At 39.3% G+C, this 25,493-nt stretch overlaps 1 protein-coding gene across 2 annotated transcripts in view; it reads right to left on the reverse strand.

Moving 5' to 3' along the window:
* Positions 1 to 1,297: 1,297 nt before the first annotated feature.
* Positions 1,298 to 25,493, reverse strand: part of GSDMA (gasdermin A) — a 32,240-nt gene continuing 8,044 nt past the window's right edge. For both annotated transcript variants that reach the window (XM_039358965.1, XM_039358964.1), the window contains exons 3-12: positions 25,187 to 25,367; positions 19,889 to 20,054; positions 19,683 to 19,776; positions 16,509 to 16,547; positions 15,041 to 15,067; positions 14,607 to 14,633; positions 12,083 to 12,225; positions 10,344 to 10,494; positions 5,584 to 5,657; positions 1,298 to 4,611 (exon numbers count right to left, since the gene is read on the reverse strand). In XM_039358965.1, the coding sequence (XP_039214899.1) occupies positions 4,369 to 4,611; positions 5,584 to 5,657; positions 10,344 to 10,494; positions 12,083 to 12,225; positions 14,607 to 14,633; positions 15,041 to 15,067; positions 16,509 to 16,547; positions 19,683 to 19,776; positions 19,889 to 20,054; positions 25,187 to 25,367 (1,145 nt within the window). In that variant the 3' untranslated portion in view covers positions 1,298 to 4,368. The remainder of the gene's footprint in view (positions 4,612 to 5,583; positions 5,658 to 10,343; positions 10,495 to 12,082; positions 12,226 to 14,606; positions 14,634 to 15,040; positions 15,068 to 16,508; positions 16,548 to 19,682; positions 19,777 to 19,888; positions 20,055 to 25,186; positions 25,368 to 25,493) is intronic.

A 25,493-nucleotide genomic window follows, 5' to 3' on the forward strand; every position in this document is an offset into this window, starting at 1 on the left:
AGATCTAAGACCTACGGACTTCCAACTTCGGAGTTGAAGTCCACACAACTTTAAAGTTGCCAATGTTGAGAAACGCTGCCTTATGGAAAATGCTTAAAAGTCCCCAATGCAACATCGCCATTAGGCTTATTGCAACCTTTCAAACGCTTTTGGGGATACTCTTATTTTTGTGTCAAAATAAGATACATTTTATCTGGATCTGGGGAGGAGGGCATTCTAAGCCAAGTAACTGCAAGTAGAATTGAAGCTTTATTGATTCACGATTATGCTGCTTTTCATGTGCCGGGTCTCTACATGTCTTCCGATCTTGCACTACTTTTTTGAATTGCTAGCTGATTTTAACTATATAATTCTACAATTCTTAAAATAATTTTAGTAAATTAAGGGCTTTATAGATTCACTTGATTTTAAAAAAATGCCAAAGATATGCTGTAATGCAATAGTAGTGAATATCTGTAGCTCAGGGTGTAGGACAGTGGTTCTCAACCTTTTTAATGCTGTGACCCCCAACCGGTCGTAAGTCGAGGACTACTCAACTGGTGCAGCACCGTTTGCAGAATGGGACTTTTGGCGGGCTCAGCAGGGCAGAGACAGCCTGGACAATTCCTATTGGCTTTTAAAAGCCAATAGAATTAGACTCTATTCAAGAGAGTCTATTTTATTGGCTTTCAAAAGCCAATAGAATAAAAGGGAGTAGCACAGCTAAGGAAAAGGGGGGGGGGGAAATGATAGACTGCGTTGTTTGGCGACCCCTATAAAATGGCCATTCGACCCCAAATGGAGTCCCGACCCACAGGTTGAGAACCACTGGTGTAGGATGAGGATGAAGATTTGTTCTCTGAGCTTGTGGGTTGGTTTCCAAACATTTCGGTGCCAGGCTAGATAACATCTTCAGCTGAGTTTAGGGGATGACCAGTAGGTCACCTCCCAATGACCCTGGCCTGATGTAAACTCCCCATCTCAAGACCCATGACAACATTCACTGACACTTGACCCATCACAACATCCTCATATATTTGAAGCCCTTATAAACAGAACACTGACAATGACATCCCCTAAACTCAGCTGAAGATGTTACCTAGCCTAGTAATGAAATGTTCAGAAACCAAGCAACGAGCTTGGAGAACAAACCACCCTCATGCTGTAATGTTTGAGATAGATTCCATTAACCTTGTTTCTTCAAGGTTGTTTCTTGCATACTATACTGTTTTTCTTTGTGACCTGTAATCTCTGCAAAACCTATTTGTCAATATTTTAAAACATTTCATTGAAAAAAATAATAAAACTCAGAAAAATATCAATGGATTATATATAAAATTTTATTAGACCAAAACTATAATAACTATTATTTGTACTAAAAAGTTAATAAAAATAATATCATAATTTTTGGGGGCGTGCATATCCCTTAATTCTTATGTGATCATTAAAATTAAGAATCTTGTTGCCCTGACCTTTAAATGGATGAAACACTGCATTATACTGCAACAGTTTTTGAAGCAAGGTATCTCAAATGGACTAATTTACAGACAGTGTCGAAAATCTGGGACTTATTTTTGAGGGAATGAAATTTGGAAAATTTGCAGCTGCTTCAGTGGTACTGGCTACTACTGAGCTGCTGCTGCAGTTGCTTAATCTTCATTTTCAATGTTTTCCAGCTAGTCCTGCAATCCATTGCTCCCTCTCCCACCCATCAGCTGCCACTCAACCACCTGCTAGAAGGGGGAGGAAGGAAAGCCTGTACCATTCACTCAGTGTTCTGACCTGTGCTGCTGCCCCCTCACATTCTTTTTCTGACCTGCATGACCTGTTGATGTGCCTTCTTCTTAGGGCTGAGAGAAAGTGACTACCCCAAAGGAGTCATTTCATGCCTAAAGTGAGACTAAAATTCACAGTCTCTTAATTTCTAGCCTGGTCTCTTAATCTCTACATCAAACTGGAACTGAATACATATGCTTACAGATTTTAATTTAAATTTGCTAGTCACTGATAATTAATAATTGCAAACAGTATTCTATAAGCATTTAAACTTTTTTTTATATTTGATATTGCAAACAAAAGAAAAATTAAAAAGGAAGAAAAACCCTGAAAATCATTCAAATAGCTTCCTCACTTGCATTCCTCCCCTCATTCTTCTCTAGATGTATTCTGAACTTATTTAAATTTTATTTTTCAATTTAAAAGTGATTTTTTTATGAAATTAATGGACATTGTGCTGCCCAAAGCATAACAGATATTATTATAAACCTTTTTTTTGGAGGTAAGAGGAAAATGAATCCAACCTTTATGGCATGAGGAGGGAAGTGCTTTTTCCTGTACATCCTGCTGTCCTTCACTTGGCCTTTTCTGGAGCAGATCAGCTGGGGAAAAGATGGCCTGCTAGCGATCTCAAGGGAAAGGTCTTCCATTAATGAGCCTGGCTGCTACAGTGAACCTGAAACCGTGAGCTTGTGCAGGACTCTGAATTGTGAGCCTCTAGTTTAATGGAATTTAAATTTATTTTTACTATCTTGGGTAACAAAAAAATTTGTGAAGACTTTTTAATGTATGTGGTGATGAATAGTAAGCATATGCATGCATATGTAGATGCACACATACACCTGAGAGGGAACATAGATTTGGACCTAGTTTAGTCTATAAATTAGTGCTGATTCTTAAGCTAATTTTGCTGGAATTTGATAAGATTTATGATTTTATATAATTAACTTCTGGCAGAAGCTGCATGCATAATTCAATTTTACATACAGATTATAATATATAAGTCGATTCTTGCATCATAATAAGCCAAAATACAATTCAACCAATAAGTAAGCCTTGATTAAATAAATTAAGCTTAGTTCAACTTGTGGACCCAACAAGAAACTCAAATCACAGTATAACTAGTACATGACTGGTCTATTATTGCACTAAAAGTTTATGTAGGAATGCTGGTTTTTTTATTATTTCTTGTTTTGCAAACCCAGACAATGCAATTTATTGAGTCGCCCACAAATTAGCTTAAGAATAGCCACATTAGAGAACACAATTATATTCAATAAGTAGCTGGCCAGTCTCCCTTTATGTTAGAAGTGCTATGTCGAGGAAGCAGTAGGACAGTACTACAGAATCTCTGTAGGTTGTCTCATTTTTCCTAAAGCCTGTCTGAAATCATTTCTGATAATTTTAAAATGAAATTTTATTTTTCTTCCACAATATATTAAATATAATAGGATTATGAAACAAAATGGGTAAGAAATAGTAGAAGCAGGGCTGAAACTGGAAACTCTTCAGTCTCCTGCTCCAAGCTCTCTGGTTATGCAGCCACCGCCTGGAGTTGCTTTCTTATAAAAACATAGCTGCTTGATAGTTATACTTCCATGACCTATTGACAAATGCTAGAGTGAAAAATGTTTTTCACATGACTACTTAAAGCCATAATAATTTAACATTATTTTAAAAAGAAAAAAAGAGAAAGTAATTTTATTTAGAGGCTGTGATATTGATTTGGGTCTGAAGGAATGTTTATATATGGGGGAAAATGCTTTCTGTAGTCATGTGGTTTATGCTTTAGGAGGGACTATTTTACAGTTTATTTTAATTTTATCCATAGTTCTCTTATATTTGCCAGTAAGAATTGTGCATGTCCTCACTTCCAAACATGGAATTGAGGAGGAGGTGCCTGCAAGATAGATTGTGACAGAAGTAACATACAGATAATTACACCCACATAATAAGGACTCGATTTATCCATTTCTGAAATGTCTTATATTCTAAAATGAGAAAATGTGGCAATATGTTTATGGTTTAGATTTAATAATATGTTCAATGACATTCATTTTATATTGAAATCCTATACAGATAGTCCTCCACTTATAACCATAATTGGAACTGACTATTTGCTAAGCAATGGAGTTGTTAAATATGTTTTACTCAATTTTATCTTTTTGCTGCAGTCATTAAATAAATCACATCATCATTAAGCAAATCCAGTCTGAATGTATGTGCAAGAATCGGTCATAAGTCACTTTTTTCAGCAGTTCGTAGTTTGTTAAATGGTCACACATTGAAGACTACCTGCAAATTTATTTTTCCTTAGTTTTTTTTCCTCCTTATGTTTAGTGATTATTTTTATCACCATAATGGTTTCTGACTGGCCCTAATCTAAGTTTGAACAATCCATTAAGCTCGACTACAAATGATTTAGTTTTGTGTGAATGCAGTTATGGAGAATTGAACGCAAGAAGTAAATACCTAATATAAATTGATATTCTCAGGCAAGCTTCCTTTCAAATAAGCTGTCTGATTACAACTTTCATTTTAAATATGTTAGGCTGCTACATTTGTGCATGATTCTTTTCTAGCTGCAAACATAGTCTGATTTAGAAGAATGGCTTAAAAACTTTTCTTAGATAGAAGATCAATTGCAAATAGAACCACATATAGTGCAGGGAGGGCTGAGGAAACCTCGGGATGTACAGATCCACTAACAGTGCATCCACTTCGTTGAATGGATATTCCACTTATTTCTTCAATTAACATTCCAGTTATATCCCATTCCTCTTCAGGTGATTGCTGGACTTCTACAGTAAAATTCTGTTTTCCATTCCAGAAATATTTGTCTAGGATTCTTCCAACCTTTGGAAACAAGAAACAAATAAAATAGAATTTGCAGCACTTGATCAGTAACATCCACATGTGGAAATCAATTGAGGTCAATATAAAATGTGGCATGTATATGGCATTATATTAGTGGTAAGTTTCAAATTTGCAATAATATAACCTTGTAATTGCCCCGTCTTAGTGGAAGTGATGTAGTTCTGCTTTAAGCATCCTGAAAATGTTCTAAGCATGAAAAATAGTCTGGTAACATTTAAATAATCTGTTTGAATCTCAAAATGTTTGAATTTGAAACAGTTTGCATATCAATAAATTTTATCAGTTGTAGCCAAAATATATACAGGTAGTCCATTTACAACCATTTGTTTAGCAATCCTTTAAAGTTACAGCAGCACTGGAAAAAAATGACTTAGGACTTGGTCCTTGTACTTGTAACATTGCAGCATTGCCACAGTCATGTGATCATAGATTAAATGCTTGGCATCTGGCATGTATTTAACAATGTTTGCAGTGTGCTGGAGTCATGTGATCATCATTTGCGATTTTTCTCTCTGGCTTCCAAGAAGCTAAGTCAATGGGGGAAGCCAGATTCCCTTAACTACTGCAATGATTCACTTAACATCCATGGCAAAAGTAGTGATAAAATTGGACATAAAATTGGGTAACAAAACTGATAGTAAAAAGTGACCATAAAATTGAAAAATCACTTAGTAATTGCCCAACTTAATAACAGAAACTGGTACCAATTGCGGCCATAAGCTGAGGACTACCTGTACTGTATGCCTCAATATTTTATTAGCATAAAATACAATAGAAACCCAAAGTTCACTGAACATTGCTGTTAATCTACAATAAATAAGCAAAAGATATAGCCTTGTACATATAGCCTCTTAGTTCAGCTAGAGGAAACTCATGTGTAATATCTTAATGCCTCAGAGAAGAATGAGTGTTAATTAAAGCAAATTATTTTTTCTTTAGAAGTTCTCTTACCAGGTTCAGTTGCTGGGACACAATCTTTTTTTCCATAGATTCTACCAATAGCATTATCTGGAAATCTGTCAGTTCTGGATTTTATAGAAAATAAATTGAGAAAATAGGTCTATTCTAAAAAAATGTTACATCAGAAATAACTGCCCAAAATTTTGGTAGCAGTAATTGTATATTTTCAATTGGAAAAGATGATTTAGATTAATTTAAAATTAATAACCCTTACATTATCTATAGCAAATTCTAAACTGGAATGCATTACCAGTATAAATAAATGAAACTTGATTAACCATACTAAACCACACAGCAGTTCTGATTCCTTTCAATTTGCCTTTCAGTGATCAGTTACGTCAATGTCATTATTAAGCCAGGTTCCTATGTTTCTAGCTAAATATTGTGTGTGAATTTAGCCATTGTGAATTCCAAAGTGAAAAATCATTTAATAAATTTTAAGTTATCAACAAAGTTTATTGGCCCTTAACCAAAGTTTATTTAAACATGGCTTATTTGGCTTATTGAATAAGCCATAGGTGTGTTCATACAATATGTAAAACCATTATGAATTAGCACTATGGCTGGACTCCACCCATATCTAAATTTGCATTCCCTAGTATCCTCTGAATTTTTTGCTGTTCAGTTTAATCCTAGATACAATACAAATGTAACATTTGTTTATAATAAAGATTACCCATTAAGAAACCTTTTGGGGACAAGTCTTCAGGTTTCTTTATGCTACATATAAGCAGTGTCTGCTCATCTAATGATGGGCCTATGGAAATCTACAGATGGTACTTGTTTAGCAACTGCTTTATTTAGCAACCATTCACAGTTACAATGGTGATAAAAAGTAACTTTTTGACTAATCTTCACATTTACAATCTTTGCAGGTCTATAAAGCAAATGGAAGCTGAAGTAAGATTATAAATCCCTTAGAGGTTTCATTAGCAACTGCTTCACTTAATTATTGAATTGATGGTCCTAATTAGGGTCACTAAACAATGATTCCTATTGCGTCAATACACTTCAGCAGATTCTGGCATACCTATGCATTTCCAGATGAAGATATTCAACCTATTTGGGACATAACGCTCTAGGGTTTATTTAAAACAAGATCAATGATATTGGGAATCTCTTTTCCTCCCCACACACTCATGCATAGTGGCTCTAGCTCTGATTGGGTTATGGTGCAATTGTTTTTTTAAGATTTTTCTTCTATTTTGGTTGAAAACAATAGTAGCTTCTCAGCCTCTGCAAAGTTGGGTAGGGTCCTGGTCCTGGAAGTGGTAGCCAAATAAGTAATAGATTATCTGATCAGTTAATAAGTCTTATTTGTAGTCACTTAAACAACAGACCCCTTTATGGATTACTGCCTTGTCGTGGCGAAGGGGCTTGCGTAACTCAGTGAAGCTATAAGCTATGCCGTGCAGGGCCACCCAAGACGGACAGGTTATACCAGAGAGTTCTGACAAAATGTGATCCACTGGAGAAGGAAATGGCAAACCACTCCAGTATCTTTGCCATGAAAACCCCATGGACAGTACTAAAAGGAAAAAAGATATGACGCTGGAAGATGAGCCCCTCAGGTCAGAAGGTGTCCAATATGCTACTGGGGAAGAGCAGAGGGCTAGTACTACTAGCGCCAGAAAGAATGAAGCGACTGGGCCAAAGCCGAAAGGACGCTCAGCTGTGGATATATCTGGTGGTGAAAGGAAAGTCCGATGCTGTAAAGATTTTTTCTCCATAGGAACCTGGAATGTAAGATCCATGAATCAAGGCAAGCTAGACGTAGTCAAAAAAGAGATGACAAGACTGAACATCGACATCTTAGGAATCAGCGAACTAAAATGGACAGGAATGGGTGAATTTAACTCAGATGACCATCAGGTATACTACTGTGGGCAAGAATCCCTCAGAAGAAATGGAGTAGCCTTCATAGTCAATAAAAGAATAGGAAAAGCAATACTGGGATACAATCCCCAAAATGACAGAATGATCTCAATTCGAATCCAAGGCAAACCATTCAATATCACAATAGTCCAAATCTATGCCCCAACCACTGGTGCTGAAGAGGATGAAATTGACCGGTTCTATGAAGCCCTACAGCACCTTATAGAATTAACACCAAAAAATGATGTCCTTATCATCATGGGGGATTGGAATGCTAAGGTAGGAAGCCAAAAGATAACCGGAATAACAGGCAAGTTTGGCCTTGGAGTACAAAATGAAGCAGGGCACAGGCTAATAGAATTTTGTCAAGAGAATACGATGGTCATAACAAACACTCTTTTCCAACAACCCAAGAGACGGCTCTACACATGGACATCACCAGACGGTCAACATAGAAATCAGATTGACTATGTGCTCTGCAGCCAAAGATGGAGAAGCTCTATACAATCAGTAAAAACAAGACCAGGAGCTGACTGTGGCTCAGATCATGAGCTTCTCGTTGCAAAATTTAGGCTTAAATTGAAAAAAGTAGGGAAAAGCACTAGGCCACTCAGGTATGAACTAAATCATATTCCTGATGAATATACAGTAGAGGTGACAAATAGATTTAAGGAACTGGATCTGATAGATAGAGTGCCTGAAGAACTATGGATGGAAGTTTGCAACATTGTACAAGAGGTAGCAACTAAAACCATCCCAAAGAAAAAGAAATGCAAGAAAGCAAAATGGCTGTCTGAGGAAGCTTTGCAAATAGCTGAGGAAAGAAGGGAAGCGAAAGGCAAAGGAGAAAGAGAAAGATACACCCAATTGAATGCAGAATTCCAGAGAATAGCTAGAAGAGATAAGAATGCCTTCTTAAATGAACAGTGCAAAGAAATAGAAGAAAACAACAGAATAGGGAGGACCAGAGATCTCTTCAAGAAAATTGGAGATATGAAGGGAACGTTTCATGCAAAGATGGGCATGATAAAGGACCAAAATGGCAGAGACCTAACAGAGGCAGAAGAGATTAAGAAGAGATGGCAAAACTACACAGAAGAACTATACAAGAATGAGCTTAACATCCCAGATAACCACAATGAGATGGTCATTGACCTCGAACCAGACATCCTAGAATGTGAAGTGAAATGGGCCTTAGAAAATCTGAGCAACAACAAAGCTAGTGGAGGTGACAGTATTCCAGCTGAGCTATTCAAAATCTTAAAAGACGATGCAGTAAAAGTGCTACACTCAATTTGCCAGCAAATTTGGAAAACTCAACAGTGGCCACAGGATTGGAAAAGGTCAGTTTACATTCCAATTCCAAAGAAAGGCAATGCCAAAGAATGTTCAAACTATCGCACCATTGCACTCATTTCACATGCTAGTAAAGTTATGCTTAAAATCCTATAAGCTAGACTCCAGCAGTATGTGGATCGAGAACTACCAGAAGTACAGGCAGGATTTCGAAGAGGCAGAGGAACTAGAGATCAAATTGCCAACATACGCTGGATCATGGAGAAAGCTAGGGAGTTCCAGAAAAACATCTACTTCTGCTTCATTGACTATGCAAAAGCCTTTGATTGTGTGGATCACAACAAATTGTGGCAAGTTCTTAAAGAGATGGGAGTACCAGACCATCTCATTTGTCTCTTGAGAAACCTATATGCGGGTCAAGAAGCAACAGTGAGAACCGAACACGGAACCACTGATTGGTTCAAAATTGGAAAAGGAGTCCGGCAAGGCTGTATACTGTCGCCCTGCCTATTTAACTTATATGCAGAGCACATCATGAGAAAGGCAGGGCTAGATGAATCAAAAGTTGGAATTAAGATTGCCGGGAGAAATATCAACAACCTAAGATATGCAGATGATACCACTCTAATGGCAGAAAGTGAAGAGGAACTAAAGAGCCTCTTGATGCGGGTGAAGAAGGAGAGTGCAAAAGTTGGCTTGAAACTCAACATTAAGAAAACCAAAATCATGGCATCCGGCCCTCTCAATTCCTGGCAAATAGATGGGGAAGAAATGGAGGTAGTGACAGATTTTATTTTTCTGGGCTCCAAATCACCTCAGATGGGGACTGCAGCCAAGAAATTAAAAGACGCTTGCTCCTGGGGAGGAAAGCTATGGCAAATCTAGACAGCATTCTAAAAAGCAGAGACATCACCCTGCCAACAAAAGTGCGTATAGTCCAGGCCATGGTTTTCCCAGTTGCAATGTATGGCTGTGAAAGTTGGACCATAAGAAAGGCTGAGCGCAAAGAATTGAGGCCTTTGAACTATGGTGCTGGAGAAGACTCCTGCGAGTCCCTTGGACTGCAAGGCGTTCAAACCGGTCAGTCCTAGAAGAGATCAACCCCGACTGCTCTTTAGAAGGCCAGATCCTGAAGTTGAAACTCAAATACTTTGGCCACCTAATGAGAAGGAAGGACTCACTGGAGAAGGGCCTAATGCTGGGAAAGATTGAGGGCAATAGAAGAAGGCGACGACAGAGAATGAGATGGCTGGATGGAGTCACTGAAGCAGTAGGTGTGAATTTAAATGGACTCCGGAAGATGGTAGAGGACAGGAAGACCTGCAGGAACGTTGTCCATGGGGTCGCGATGGGTCGGACACGACTTCGCAATTAACAACAACAAAACAACAGACAGGTATTTGTACAAAAATACTTACAAATTTTTATTTGATTATATTTCATATTTAACTGCCTGTCTCCCTCAGAGAAGGAGAGGGAGAATTTTGTAAAGATGTGTTTGTCTCCCAATTTTACTTGCTCTTAGTTTGAAAGTTAGTGAATTATTAATGACCATTGTAATTGAAAGAGACTATTTTTACCTTCAAGAGCCTGAAGAAAATAGAGAGTAGCCTCAGCAAGTCCAGGGACAATTACTCCTTTGACATCTTGCAAGTTCTCCATCAGATCCTTAAACTCTGGTTTGTCCATATTCAGTCTGAATTGTTCAGGGTCCTCAAGAACCTGTTCTAGCTAGAAGTTTGAGTTGGAGAAATAGGCAGGAAAATAATATTTTACAAATGGATATTTATATGGATGGGTTAGTATAATGTGAGAATTGAATCTGAATACTGCTGTCCATTGGGAATGTAAATGATTTTTTAAAAAATAAGGTAAAGTTTAAGAACCATAGGGGGAAATGCTTTTTTAATTTGTGATAGTGGAAACATAAGTCATTCTTTTTGAAATCTTTTTTTGTGTTGGCAAAAAGGATGTTATGACTTTTGGTAATTGATAGACTGACAGCCCCACAGTGTGGCTTCCTCCTTCCTACCTGTCAGATCCTCTTGACCTTCCTGCAGATGCTCTTTTGGGAGAAATAGTAATGTGTATAGCTGATACCTGAGAGTTGGAAAATCTGGCAGTTGTTTAGGTCTCAGAATCCAATACTCCAAAAAAATAAGTAAAATTTTATTGCAAGAATGAAAGGTAGCCCTTTAAGGTAACCATATTAGGAAAGTCATGCATGCTAATGCTACTTTTATTATAAGATTATAGTATCAGAAATAATATTATAATTTATGACTTTGGTTTTCTAGTGTGGTCTAGTCTACCTTGAAGAATTGATATCAGTCTTGCAAATATTAGTCTGCTTCCCCTCCTTCTCTTTTATCTTCGTGAGAACTCAAAACTCTTGTCTGAGATACTTACTCAGGTTACAAGTTGTGCTCTAGACTCAGATTTCTTTGATCTAATGGTTGTCTTGGTTGTGGCTCTTCTTCCTATTCCTCAAGATTATTTTTTCTGCCCATCATAGGGCCTTTGGAAAAATTCATCTTGTGAGCCAATTCTGCCCATTTCTGGACTGGGAGGCCTTCGTCACTTATACCTTAGTCACCTCCAAAGTGCATTACTGCAAGGCAGTCCACATGGGGGTGCACCTGAAGGCCATCTAGAAATAGGAACTGGTCCAGAATGCAATGCCACACACAGTTCTGGGTGCCCTGTGGTTCACCCAAGTTACATCATTGCTGCATGAGCTTCAGTAACTCTTAATTATTCCTGCGTGCAATTCAGGGTGCTGGTTATTACTTTTAAAGGCCACCACGGCTCAGGACCAAGATACACGCAGGACTGTTTCTCCCCAGGAGATAGGTTGGGGAGCTCCAAGTCCCCTCATGGGACATTGGAGGCATGTCTTCTCTAATCACCACACCCTTTGGCACCCACGTCAGATGCCTGAAATTTGGTTTCCCCCAAGCATTGGACTAGACTGGCTAATGGATTGTTTGATCTGGTGCATGGAAGGCAGGATGGTTTTGTTTTCATTCTTGTTTTAACAGTTGTCAGATCCCTGGGATCATTATATGAGAAATATAAATTCTGTAACTAAATAAGTAAAAGAATTTTGGACCTCTGTTATTAAAACATAATTGCTGACTAGAAGACAAATTGGAAGTCTAATGAGAGAGTTCAGCTATTTTCTTCAGTGAGAAGTTTTTAAAGAGGTCAGCAATTGTATAATGATATACTCTTGTACAGGTCACATACAACTGCTACAGTATGTAGAACTGTGAGAAGCAAAGGAAATGAACCACAGTATTAACAGAAACTTCTTTACCTGGAATTCCAGTTCTTCCAAAAGGTCAGTTTTCTTCATTAGAACCACAAAACTAGTTAGAAGTTTGCCACGCAGGTTTGAAGACATTAAAGAAAATGGTACATATTCGTTCTCAACTTCCTTTTGAAGGTCTTTCCTATTGTCTACCCAAACAGAGACAAAAGTGTTAAAATCAAAGTTTGCTGTTCTTATCTTGCCTAACGCCAGAAGAAAAAAACGTGGGTAAAATAGAATTGGTATATTCTTTGCCTTAAGTTGTATATGAAAAAAGGCAGGATAAAAAAATCTAAAAAATAAAAATTTGGATATTATCCTATTTTAACTAAGCACCCGTAATAAATATTACCAGCATATACCGTAGTATCATTGCAGAGCCTTTAAAGTTCTGTATTTTTTACAATTTGGTCTCTGAATTAATCATGCTGAATATCATATAATAACAACAACAACAATAACAACAATAATAATAGCAGGCTGCCCAGAAAATTGCCAGTATCTGTGATGCTTTCTTCTCTTTTCTTTAGTCCCCCTCCCCAGCATCAGGATGGCAAGGCTGTGTTATGAAACAGCTGAAGGCATGTTTGAGAAAGAGAAGGAGAGAAGAGGGAAGGAGGTGTGTGTTTGTGTGTACAAATAAAACAGCCTAAAAAGAATGCTTTTCTCTAGCAGTACTCACAAGGAGTAGTAGTTGGAGTAGCAGTAGTAGAGTAGCAGTAACTATGCAGAAGAGTGGGTAATGAATATGCAAGCGGTTGTGTGTTTTGAGTATGCAAGCGGTTGTGTATTTTGTCTAAAGACCAGCGTTGCTGGATCTTTTGTGAACCTCTGACAATATTATCCAAAATATTGGCTAAATTCTGGTGAACACTCATAAAACATTATATAATTTCTGCTCATATAGTGTGACTCTTTCTTGATTTTTTCTCATTCTCCAAACAGACAATATCTCACTGAGGAATTGAGGACCCATGGGGGGGGGGGAAGGAGAGAAATGGATATAAATTCTTTTGATTATTTTCTGATTCTATACACTGAATGATCCTGTGAGATCTGTAGTAAACAAAATGGATAGGCCTAACCTATTGTTAGAAGACTTCATCTCCCACTTCAAATGAAATTATAGATTTTTAATCAAGCTCTACAAAAGACACATACTGGGGACGAAAATCTTCTTTTCTAGTTCTAATAAGTGGAAAAATGCAAAATACATAGTAGTAACATTTATTTTAATCACATTTGTATGGAAGCACTTTTTTCCTTGTGAACATCATAAGCATATTTCTGATTTCATGTTTCGTATTAAGATAGAGAACCAATAAAAAAAATTGGGGGGGAATAGAGTAGAGTAGAGTAGAGTAGAGTAGAGTAGAGTAGAATAGAAAATAACTTTGTCACTTTGAATGTACACTAATCGGCATGCATTAAAATGAAATTTCGTTGCATACAGCTCTCAAGGGGTCACCACCTCCGATATACTCTACATAAATATGACAAAAATAAATAAATACAAAATTATGCATATACCCATAAGTATTATATGACACAGAGAAACAGCAGTCTAGTTTGGGTTATGTATACATGTGCATGGCAAGAAAAACAAATCTTGTAAGTTTACCAGATGGATGGCTTAGGAACAGAGAGCTATTACAGAATTGGATAATCCAGCTAGAAATACTTGGAAACTTCCTCCCAGACAGGAGCAACAGAAACTGACCGTAAAGTAGGTGTATGGGGTCTCTAACAATGCTTTGAGCTCTAAGCACATAGCACTTATAAGCAGCATCCTGAATACAGAAATATAGATCTAGAGTTAAGAAAGCATCAGTTCAACTTCTGATTGGCATCTTCAGCTTCCTTAATTCCTAGACAACATGGTTACAAGTGGGCAGCAGGTTAGCTCATGTTAAACATAAAAGTTTTAGGAGAAAAATCCAAAGGCTCTTAATTCCTTGGTGCTTGCATTTGTGATTGAGTCCTTTTGAAATATTAATATTGACTGTTCCCAGTTTTGCACGTGTATTGACCAAAATATGTCATGATTTCTGGTAAGAAGTTGGACTTCCAGGAAATTGATAACTCCTAGTACTGGACTACATATTTTTTTTTAAAAAAACCATTTTTTTAAAATGCCAGATTTCCACAAAATTCAGTATAAATGAATAAATCATTTTGCAATGATTTGTACATTTTGCAATCACCACAAGCCACCTAATATCTGCACCTTTGAAAAAAAGAAAAAAGTTCAATAGTAATTAATAGAAACATTTTGTATTAGCTGGCAAGATTTTAAAGGAGTAATATCTGTAGTACTTTCTTAAGTAACCTGTATAAATAGCTGCCAAAATTTAGAAGCATCTGTTGTAGGCTTTTCATTTTGGATTTAGCAAGCTCTTTAGATTTCTTGTGATTGCTTAATTAGGTTTGGATTGACATCGTAAACCATACTTTCATAAGGGGAACAAGAACTTTGAAATGAAGTATGTATACAGGAGAGAAATAAAAGACAGAGAACAGAGAGATTTACCTGCACTTTCAAACATAGATGGTATATCTGAAATGCAAAAGAATTACATGAATAGGATGAGGAAACAGAATGACAACATCAGTCTGAGACCTGTCAGTTTAGATGACCTTCCCACCCAGTACAATAAAAAAATTTAAAAGATCTTTGTAGTTTCTTTCTTACCTACTTCTGCATATAAAGAACACCTGTTGTCATCCCATATTTTAGGTTTAGAGCAATGATGTGCCAACCACAGCTTTTCAAAAAGTTCATGCAGTATCTTACAAATGTACAATATTTCACTCACTTGTCCTAAAGCCAGATGCATTTCTTGTGATTGCTTAATTAGGCTTGGATTGACATCTTAAACATACTTGCATAAGGGGAACGAGAACTTTGAAATGAAGTATGTATACAAGAAAGAGAAATAAAAGAGAGAGAACAGAGAGATTTACCTGTACTTTCAGACTTAAATTGTATATCTGAAATGTAAAAGAATTACATGAACAGCATGAGGAAACAGAATGAGATAACAACATCAATCTGAGACCTGTCAGTTTAGTTGACCTTCCCACCCAGTACAATAATTTTTTTAAAAGATCTTTGTACTTTCTTTCTTACTTACTTCTGCATATAAAGAACTGTTGTCTTCCCATATTTTGAGTTTAGAGTAATGATGTGCTAACCACAGCTTTTCAAAAGGTTCATGCAGTATCTTACAAATTTACAATATTTCACTCACTTGTCCTAAAGCCAGGTGCATGGAATATACATTTCTCAAATTAAGACAAGTAGACATGTCCCAGGATAATGTCGCAGGATCCAATCTGAGTCGGTCACTGGGGCCAGAGGTTTTTGTCTTCTGAGCTTTTGGATTCATGTTGGAACCCATCCTCAGGGACTTCTCTGTGTGCTTTGGGCTGTTTGGTGTGTGTTATTTATATGTTGCCTGTTGTGTGTAGCTTCTTAGATGTAGATTGGGGAGATGGAGATTGATGGCTGGTTATTAAGTTGTTGGCTGTTGTTTCCTTATGCTGCCAACCTCCCACCTCCTAAGTACTTGATAAGCTGGGGGTAAATCAGCACTATTGTTGATTGATGAGGGGCCCTTTTCTCAGGCTTCAATCACTTCCCTGGCTATTTTTGTGCCTGCTCATCCAACAATCTTAGTAGCTGCAAAATTGAATGTATGTCCTTGTTTATTGCAATGTGAGGCGACCAATGACTTTGGGTCTCCTCATCTGATGACTTGCTTGTGGTTCTTGCAATGTGGTGGTTAGCTTCCTCCCTGTTTGTCCTACATAGTTACAGGTAATCCATGCAGGAGATCCGGTAGATTACGTTGGAAGTATCTCCCACCTCCAAGCGATCTTTACAATGCATAATTTGTCTTTGTATACTTTTCCACATATTTCTTGGAGGTTAATGAGTCAGGCTATGTCTTAGTAAAGGCAAGATTAGACTTATTTTTGTGATTTTTTAAAAAAACATACACTATAATTCAGGTTTAATATACTAAGTTTTCTTTTCTCACCCAATGAGAATTTGTGCTCATGTAATTTTGCAACTGGGCATGGATTTATAACAGCCTAGTTTTTTTTTCTTGTGAAAGTAAATAGGTAGCATTATTTTAAACCTCTGACTTCCTATTTTAATTGTTATCAGTGCCGGTTGATAAATTCTTGTTTTGATGTTTAATGCCCTCCCTCAACTATACAAGTTCATTTGATGGTTTTCAGCCAGTCATTTCTCAGTCCTGCCTACTACAGAGGACTGCTGCTATGACAATAACATTGGAAGAGGTATACTGCTTCACGTTCCTAGATTCTTCATCTGGATAAGGAACAGTAACTGAACAAGAATTCAGGTATATTGTGATATATTCATTAAAACAGTAAAACAAAATGGCTAAAGTATACTTACCAAAAGTTCCTGTTTTATCAGTTGAGTAATAAGAAATACCTAAAGTAAAAATTAGGAAAACTCAATTGTTAACATTATGCTAGCTAACAATACTGTATATAATTTTTTGGAAGAAGAGCTTATCAATAATTTTTAAAGTTTCAAAGAAACCTAACACTGAGAAAAAGAAATGCCTTAATTGTACATTTACTTCAAATTTTCCTGCCAAACACATTTTTTTAAAAAGAGGGATGAATTATCCCCAGGATCCTGTTTTGTGCTCCAGATCCTGCTGTGCAGTCTCATTGTAATCTGGTGAGAAAGGCTCCTGGCAGGGATGAAAGAATGCTAAGAGAGTATATATTTCAAGAATATATGCTTCCAATCAGGGTCATCCAAAGCATGAAAATCATCCCAATTGTCTGAACAAAGCAGGCACCTGTATCAGAGGCAGCAGCAGTATAGCAAAATGATGGAGATGGAGATTACTTTAATTGCAAGGGCATTACCAAGGAGGGAGGGGGTGCATACCAGAGGAATAAGAGGTAACTTAGCTACCACGTGAGAAAAAGGGCAAAGACAACCCCTTCCTAATAGTTCACAGAGTATATGCAGAGAGTAGGATGAAGGCAACTGGACCAAATGTTTCATTGCTCATCCAAGCAACAGCATCAGATAAGAGCAAAATTAGGCAGACAATCATTGAAATTTAAATGTCTCAGATTTACAAAGTTTAGTCCAATTGCCATAATTCAGCCTTTAGATACCTTTGGCCTGGATGATTGAGTCTTCATTGACATATTGCAATGCATTTGGGTGAGAAATTCCTGAAATTGGTGTGCCAAGAGTTGGTATATTCCAACGATTCTCTGACTCTCTGACTAATTTTGCTGACTCATGAAATTGCTTGGAGGAGCAACAAAATGTCTCAGATTAACGAAGTTTAGTCCATTGCCCTGATTCAACCTTTGGCCCAGATAATTGAGTCTTCATTGATATTTTTCTAATGCAGTTTGGAGAGAAAATCCTGAAGTTGATATGGCGAGAGTTGGTACGTTCTAATGACTCTCTAACTCTCTGTCTAACTAATTTTGCTCTGACTGATGAAATTGTTTGGATGATCAATGAAACGTCTCAGATTAACAAAGTTTGGTCCAGTTGCCATGATTCAATGACACCATTGGCCTGGATGACTGAGTATTCATTGACCTAAAGGAGTGGAGGGTTTAACAATCGGAAGCAAGAGAATGAGAAGACATCTACACTAGTGGAACTCAAAAAACTTGATAAAAGGAATAGCTTCTGAGCCTTCTGTGATAGAAAAAGGAAATCCTTTGAATCAGGAAATAGGATGGCGGAAGTGTGGAGACAGAAAAAGTTTTTAGAATAACAGTTGATTACACTGCTGACTCATGTTCATTTTTCAATATGGCTGGCTGCAAAAAGGCAAATGAAAATTTGTTTGCACCAGTAGCTACTTTTTATCATGGAAAATAGTACTTCAATTTGTCTGTTGATGGAATTGCTTGTGGATTGCAGGCTTTGATGAACTCCCGAGCATGGCAGGTAGTGGCATGGCAGGTGGTAGCTGATGATTTTAGTGTTGCTCCAATTAAACTGGTGTTGTGTGGTATCAGTGTGGGTAGCAATTAGGAATTTGGGATCATGGGATCCTAAGAAGCAATGTAATCTACAAAATCAACTGTAACGACTGCAACAACTTCTACGTGAGACAAACATCACATCAATTAAAAACTAGGATCCATGAATACCAGCTAGCAGTCAAACGCCATTATCCCAAATCCCTAATCACTACCCTCATTGACACCAAACAACACCAGTTCAATTGGAGGAACACTAAAATCATCGGCCACACCATCACCTGCCACGCTCGGGAGTTCATTGAAGCCTGGCACTTCACAAGCAATTCCATCAACAGACATATTGATCTACAACCAGCATACGAACCCCTCAGAATCAAAATCAATTGAACAGTCATCCAGAGATTGCACCAACCCTCAAGCCCCTCCCCCAGCAGTTCACTTTCCAATGACCCTGACTTGATATAATCTCCCCATCACAAGACCCATTACCAGCCTCCACTGATGACTCATTCCTGACCTAGTGATAATTCATACCCTTCAATGACCCTGACCTGAAGTACCTCCCCATCACAAGCCTCTCTCTGATAACTCATACTTGGCCCATCACAAGACCCTCACTTGATACTCCCACACCTGAAGCCCTTATATAAGTAGAACAGTGACACAGATATCCCCTAAACACTGCTGAAGATGACCCCTAGCCTGCTAACAAAATGTTCGGAAACCAATCCTCAAGCTGGGAGAACGAACCTTCACCCTCACTCTTCAAATACCTATACAGGTAGTCATAAACTTTCAACCATTCTTTTAGTGACAGTTCAAAGTTACAGTGGCACTGAAAAAAAGTGACTTAATGACTGTTTTTCACATAACCATTATAGCATCCTCATGGCCAAATGATCAAAATTCAGACACTTGGCAATTGGCATATATTTATAACAGCTGCATTGTCCTGGGATCATGTGATAACCTTTGCAACCTTCTAACAAGCAAAGTCAATGTGGAAGCCAGGTTCATTTAACAACACTTTTGCTAACTTAACAATTGCAGTTATTCACTTAATAACTGTGGCAAGAAAGGTTATAAAATGGGGCAAAACTCAGTTAACATCTGTCTTGTTTAGTTCTGAAAACTTTGGGCTCAATTGTGGTTGTAAGTCATGGATGCCTGTATGAAGAAAAGAACATACATTGCTCTCATTCATTATAGAATTCAGGAATGGAATGATGATTTCAGTTGTAGGAAGAAAGATTTCAAATGAATGAAATAAAATTCTAACAGTAAAAAAAGTTGGAAAATGGAGAGTAGAGAGACTGGGGGTGGGGAGATATAGGCAGCTGTGTATCAGGGATACTTTAATTGAATTCCTGCACTGAACAGAAGGTTGAACTCAAATGTACCCACATCTACCTTTCTTGAGAAAATGGATGAACATGAGAACTGCACTTTATTAGATCAAATATCTGTCCAACTTACTTCTACCTGTTATCAGCCAACTGCTAGATCTTTGAAACTTTCAGCTTGCTGGAGCAGTAACATTTTCAGAAAACTAATAATTGGTACTGGCCTCAGATAAAAAAAAGTCCCTTACCTAAGGTTCCTTCTTCTATAAGTAATTTCTTAGCTTTGAATGCCAAGATGCACCCCTTTGGGATAGTGATTATTTTCTTCCTATCTCTGGTACCCTAAAAGACAAAATAAAATCTTGGATCAGTTGTATGGGATACAATAATTTGGTAAGAGGAGATGCATTTTTCTTTCCTCCAATTTCATGATAATTCACTATTCAGATTAGACCTGCAGGCTCAGTTTGATGTAGGCTTTATGAAAGATGCTGCTTTCTACTTTGCTGGATTCCCCAAACGTTGTCATTTCCACAGCTTCTGCTGATTCAGTGATCACGTATAAGTTCCTCTGGAGTTTCTTTGATTGTTTAATAAATGGATGTTCAGTGTTGATTTTTCTAAAAAAAGAATACATATATATTTCAATAAAGTAGACTGCAATCCAATTTATAACTTTTTGAAAAAAAAACCAATTCAATAAATATAGGTTCAGTTGCAATAAGTAATCAATTTCCTTCCAATTTCCTATGTACATTTCTGAGCTATGTTCTTTACCATATTTGATTAATGCTTAGAAAGAATTAAATCTTGTTGCAGTGAAAGATTTATAGCTATTTAGAGGCTTTAAATTATAATACATTTTTGGGAAATACTGGTTTAATTCTATTGGTTTCCACCTAGTGGTAAATTGTATAAATAGTGGTTAAGCAGCAGTTAGGGTTGCTTCTGTTGTTAAGTGAATAAAGAGTTGTTGTTTGCACCATTCGCCTTGTCAATGCCTCACCGAACTTGAAACATAACAGTGGCAATGAAGGTGGGATGTGCTGCAAAGAAAGAAAGAGCCAGAAATCAGTAGGAGTAAGACCAGGCCTCAGTGCCCTGGTAGGAACTATGTTCCCCCCTCTACCTGCCAGCACGCAACTCTGGAGGCTAATACCCTGAGGGACTTGTCCCCAGGACCAACAACAGAAGCCTTAGCAGCACAAGGTATTGTGAGATCAGAGACAACTCACCATGGCCAAGCTTGGAAAATTGTCAGACTTCGATGTGTCACATCCCAAGAGGTGAAGCTCTTACATTTAGAGAGCTGAGAACTACCTGAGAGCTAACCAAGTTAGTGAAGACAGCTTAAAGGCCGCAATGCTCTGTGTGTGTGGTCAGGTGACGTTTGATATCACCGAAAACCTGGTCGCACCAGCCACACTTGAATCGGTCGCTTATGCTGAGCTCAAGAAAATGCTCAAGGAACATTTTGAGCCAAAGCTCTCAGTCATTGCCTGGAGACACGCATTCGAACAAAGGAAGCAGCAACCAGGTGAGTCTGCTGCTGAGTTCATAGCCGCTCTTCGACAGGTGTCCCAGCTCTGCAATTTCACAGACCTCGAAGAGAGACTGAGAGACAGTTTGGTGTGTTGGTTGAGGAACAGGGACCTTCAGCAGAAGTTGTTCGCAAAAGAGTCCTTGTCATTCCAAGATGCTCTAAAGGAGATTATGGCTGAAGAAGCCGCAGCGGGAGCCCTTCAAGAACACTCCCCACCCAGAAGCCATCCACCAAGAGGACGCGGAAAGAAGCGAGGCCTCCGACATAGACAATTAAATTGATCTGCTGCAGAAGCCACCAGCAAGGGTTCAGCAGCCACTTGACAAGGAAGTTCCCTTCACTCGATGTATGGGCTGTAGAGGCTAACACAGACACTTGGAGTGCAGGTTCCGCAGAGGGCCCCGGGACAACACAGAGTTGGTTTTTGTGCCAGTAGGAGGAGCATGTTTAGAACAGGTGCCCATCGCCCCACGAAGGAAAAGCTGAGACTTAAAGTCATGACTTCATGGAGTCCCATGCAACATGGAACTAGACACGGGGTCAGCCCTGTCTATAATTTCCCAAGGAACCTTTAACCACATTTGCATCAGCAAATGAGTTAAACTCAAGCCACCGAATTGCCTGTTAACTGATTTCCAAAACGCCCGTGTAGCAGTTAAAGAAGAAGCCACACTCAAAGTTCAGTTCAAAGAGTTTGAGGGTTCCCTGGACGTCGTAGTAGTTGAGGGCCACCGCACAAGCCTCATCGGGCTAGACTGATTTGATGCATTAGACATCCACATGACTGGTATACACAGAATGCAAACAACGGACCTGTCATTAGTTTGCCAAGAGTTTGCTGATGTGTTCAGCCATGACTTAGGGAAGTTCAAGGGTTCTCCAATTACCCTCCACCTTGATGCTACTGTAACCCCCAGTAAAGAGCAAGCCTCAAAGAGTGCCCTTTGCCCTCAAACCCAAAATCAATGTAGAGATGGACAAGCTGGTGGAACAAGGTATGTTGCAGCCAGTAGAGAGCAGTAGGTGGGAAACCCCCATAGTTACACCACTTAAGGCCAACGGGGAGGTGTGCATATGCACGGATTATAAGTGCACGATTAATAGATTGCTTCAACAACATTCATATCCGGTGCCTGTAGTCAGCCACATTCTGGCGTCACTACAGGGAGGTCACATATTTGCCAAATTGGATTTGGCTCAAGCCTACCAGCAACTGCCCGTGGACGATGCCATGGCAGAAGCTCAACTATAGTTACCCACAGGGGAGCTTTCAGGGTGAAGCACCTACGATTCAGGGTCAGGGTTGCCCCAGGGCTTTTCCAGGGTGTGATGGAACGCACGCTCAAGGGTATTCCAGGTGTATGTCCATATTTCGATGATGTTCTCACAGCTGGGGAATCAGTAGAGAAATTGGCAGAACGGCTCAAGGCCGTCCTTCAGTGTTTCCGCGAAGCGGGGCTGAAATTAAAAAAGGAGAAATGCAAAATTGGGGTAGCTTCAACCGAATTCCTCGGTTTCCACATAGATGCCGCAGGCATTCACCCTGCTGAATCCAAGCTTCAAGCAATTCAACAGGCTCCTCGCTCTAAGACAACGGGGGAGCTCCAGGCATTCTTAGGCCTGCTCAACTTTTATCATGCCTTCCTTCTGAACAAGGCCGCAGTGGCAGAGCCGTTACATCGGCTCTTGGACAAAAAAGCACAGTGGCAGTGGACCAGTGTCCACGAGAAAAGTTTTTCAGCAGTCAAACTTGGTTCTGGTGCATTTCAATGAACAGCTGCCCATTTGCATTGCCTGTGATACATCCCCGTATGGGATTGGGCTGTGTTGAGCCATTTAATGGCTGATGGGAGCCAAGCTCCCATAACTTATTATTCAAGGACTCTGTCCTCGGCAGAACACAACTATGCCCAAATAGATAAAGAGACATTGGCCATCATGGCTGGTGTCAAGAAATTTCATGACTATTTGTATGGTCGTCCATTCACGGTCTTTACGGACCACAAGCCACTTCTGGGTCTGTTCACGACGGACAAACAAACACCTCATATACTATCTCCTAGGATGCTGAGGTGGTCTATTTTTCTTTTAGCTTATAGTTACTGTCTAATTCACAAACTGGGCAGGGGAATGGGCCACGTGGATAGCCTTAGTAGGCTGCCCCTGCCGCAATCAGAGCCAGACCCCGTTCTGGCTGCTCTCATCTTGGCTATCCAGGATTTGCTGGAGTCTCCCCTTAACGCAAGGGACGTGGCTGCCGAAACAGATTCGGACAAGATGCTAAGCTGCTTGTTGAATTGGGTGCTCACAGGATGGCCGGACGTGAGTCTCGGGCCTAATTTTCAGAGCTTCTCTAGGAGGAAGGATGAGCTATCTGCTCACAAAGGCTGCATTTTGTGGGAGAGTCGGGTCCTAGTTCCACACTCCTTAAGACCCAGGGTACTAGAGTCTCTGCATGAGGGACATCCGGGAATAGTCCGGATGAAGGCACTCACAAGAAGCTTTCTGTGGTGGCCAGGGTTAGATACAAGATATTGAGGCCCAAGTACATAGCTGCTACATTTGCCAGCAATCCCGACCAGAAATGCCACAAGCCCCCATCCATCGATGGGAAACCATACAAGCCCTGTGGTCAAGAATCCACATTGACTTTGCGGGACCCTTTCAGGGACAGCTGTTCCTTATTGTGGTGAACAGTCACTCTAAGTAGTTAGAAGTCACACCTGTTCCAACTATGACTACTGCCAGGAGCATCCAGGAACTGCGCAGGATCTTTGCCACACACGGGTTACCTGACATGATAGTTTCAGACAATGGGGCTGTTTACTACTGAAGAATTCCAGTCCTTTTTAAGGGCTAACATGATCAGGCATGCCATTTTGGCCCCCTTTCACCTGGCCTCTAACAACCAAGCAGAACGCATGGTCTGAACGATCAAAGAATCCTTAAAAAGGATCGTAACTGGCAACTGGCAGCATAGACTAGCAGACTTCTTACTCTGCCAATGCACGATTCCCTGCACTTCCACGGGCAGAAGCCCAGCAGAATTAAGATGGGGCCATCACTTAATCACTAAGCTGGATTGTCTGCATCCAGACCGAATGGCATCGTAATCAGCACAGCCAATGCCACTACAGAGATTGCAAGTTGGAGACCTGGTTTGGGTTCAAAACTATGGGCAAGGGTCACTGTGGGTGGTAGTTGTGGTTGGTAAGGTGTCAGGGCCATTCTCTTACGAAGTGGTCCTGGAAGCCTTGCATGCTACAAAGGCACATTGACCAACTGTGCAAGAGGCTAGCGAACCAGCTGCTGGCTCATGACTCTCGAGAAAGTCAAATTCAGGGGCATCACAACAGCAGCTGTGCATCGGAGTCTGCAAGCGAGGGTGAGACTCCCAGGAGAGGGGATGGGGCACTAGCAGATGCCAAGTTGGCCCCGAACATAGGGACTGCACCCACTGAGCAATTCCGGCAGATGGCTCCGATTTCCAGCCCAGTGGAAACTGTTCCACCTATGGACACTGGCTCGGGTCTACCCAGACAGACCAGCCACAGAGACTCTGGTCTACCCATAGCAAATGGGTCCCAAAGCCCTGGTCTACCCAGCCTGCCAGGCGAGTTAGTAGACCGGGAGCCTACAGTGGTGCCAAAGTGCTTGCAACGGTTAAGAAGGCCACCAAAATATTTACAGGACTATGTTCAATATTTGTCATTATGAACTATCTAGGGGGAAGGGGTGTTATGTATTAATTACTTGGAAACTGTTGGAAATGGTCTAACGCTTGCACCTGTTTAAGCTCCAGACTGACTGTCTGCATGTTAATTAGCTTGTCTTTAAGCGGGAAATACTGCTTTAATTCTATTGGCTGCCGCCTAGTGGTGAGCTGTATAAATAGTGGTTAAGCAGCAGGTAGGGCTGCTTCTGTTGTTAACTAAATGAAGAGTTGTTGTTTGTACCATTTGCCTCGTCAATGCCTCACCAAACTTGAAACATAACAGTAGTGGTGATAGCTGCACCACTGGGAGACCTGAAAAATTAGGTTGGGTTCAGATTCTCCTGGAGAAAAGCTATATGATTGCTAAAAATTGAAACTAATTGAGGTCAATTAATCAGAGACATTACTGTTTTAAAAGAATGGAGAACTTAAGTATTGAGAATGTTAAATGTAGCTGGAATCTATTTTCATTTTGTTGTTTATGTTATACTTACTTTTCTTTAATAAAGGAATCAAGGTCTTGGATTGGAATATGTATCTTTTTCACCTTTACAGACCTTTCATGAGAAATTCTGACAGTGCTAGTTACTTCAGTGTCAGTAACTCCACTAATATCCCCTTTCAGTATTCCATCTATAGTGTCTTCAAGGATGAATAACTCTGAATTTTTGCAAACTAGAGAACAAATATTGAGAAAAATCATAATATTAGAAGTACTATAGAAACACATAGAAATAGAGCAGCAGACAACTATTTTAATGAGAGAACAGCAATTCTGGCAGCAAATGATTCTGTTGACAT

Source organism: Crotalus tigris, unplaced genomic scaffold (genome assembly GCF_016545835.1).
Source record: "Crotalus tigris isolate CLP2741 ecotype Arizona unplaced genomic scaffold, ASM1654583v1 scf7180000019068.10715455, whole genome shotgun sequence".
In the NCBI taxonomy this organism is placed as follows: Eukaryota; Metazoa; Chordata; class Lepidosauria; order Squamata; family Viperidae; genus Crotalus; species Crotalus tigris.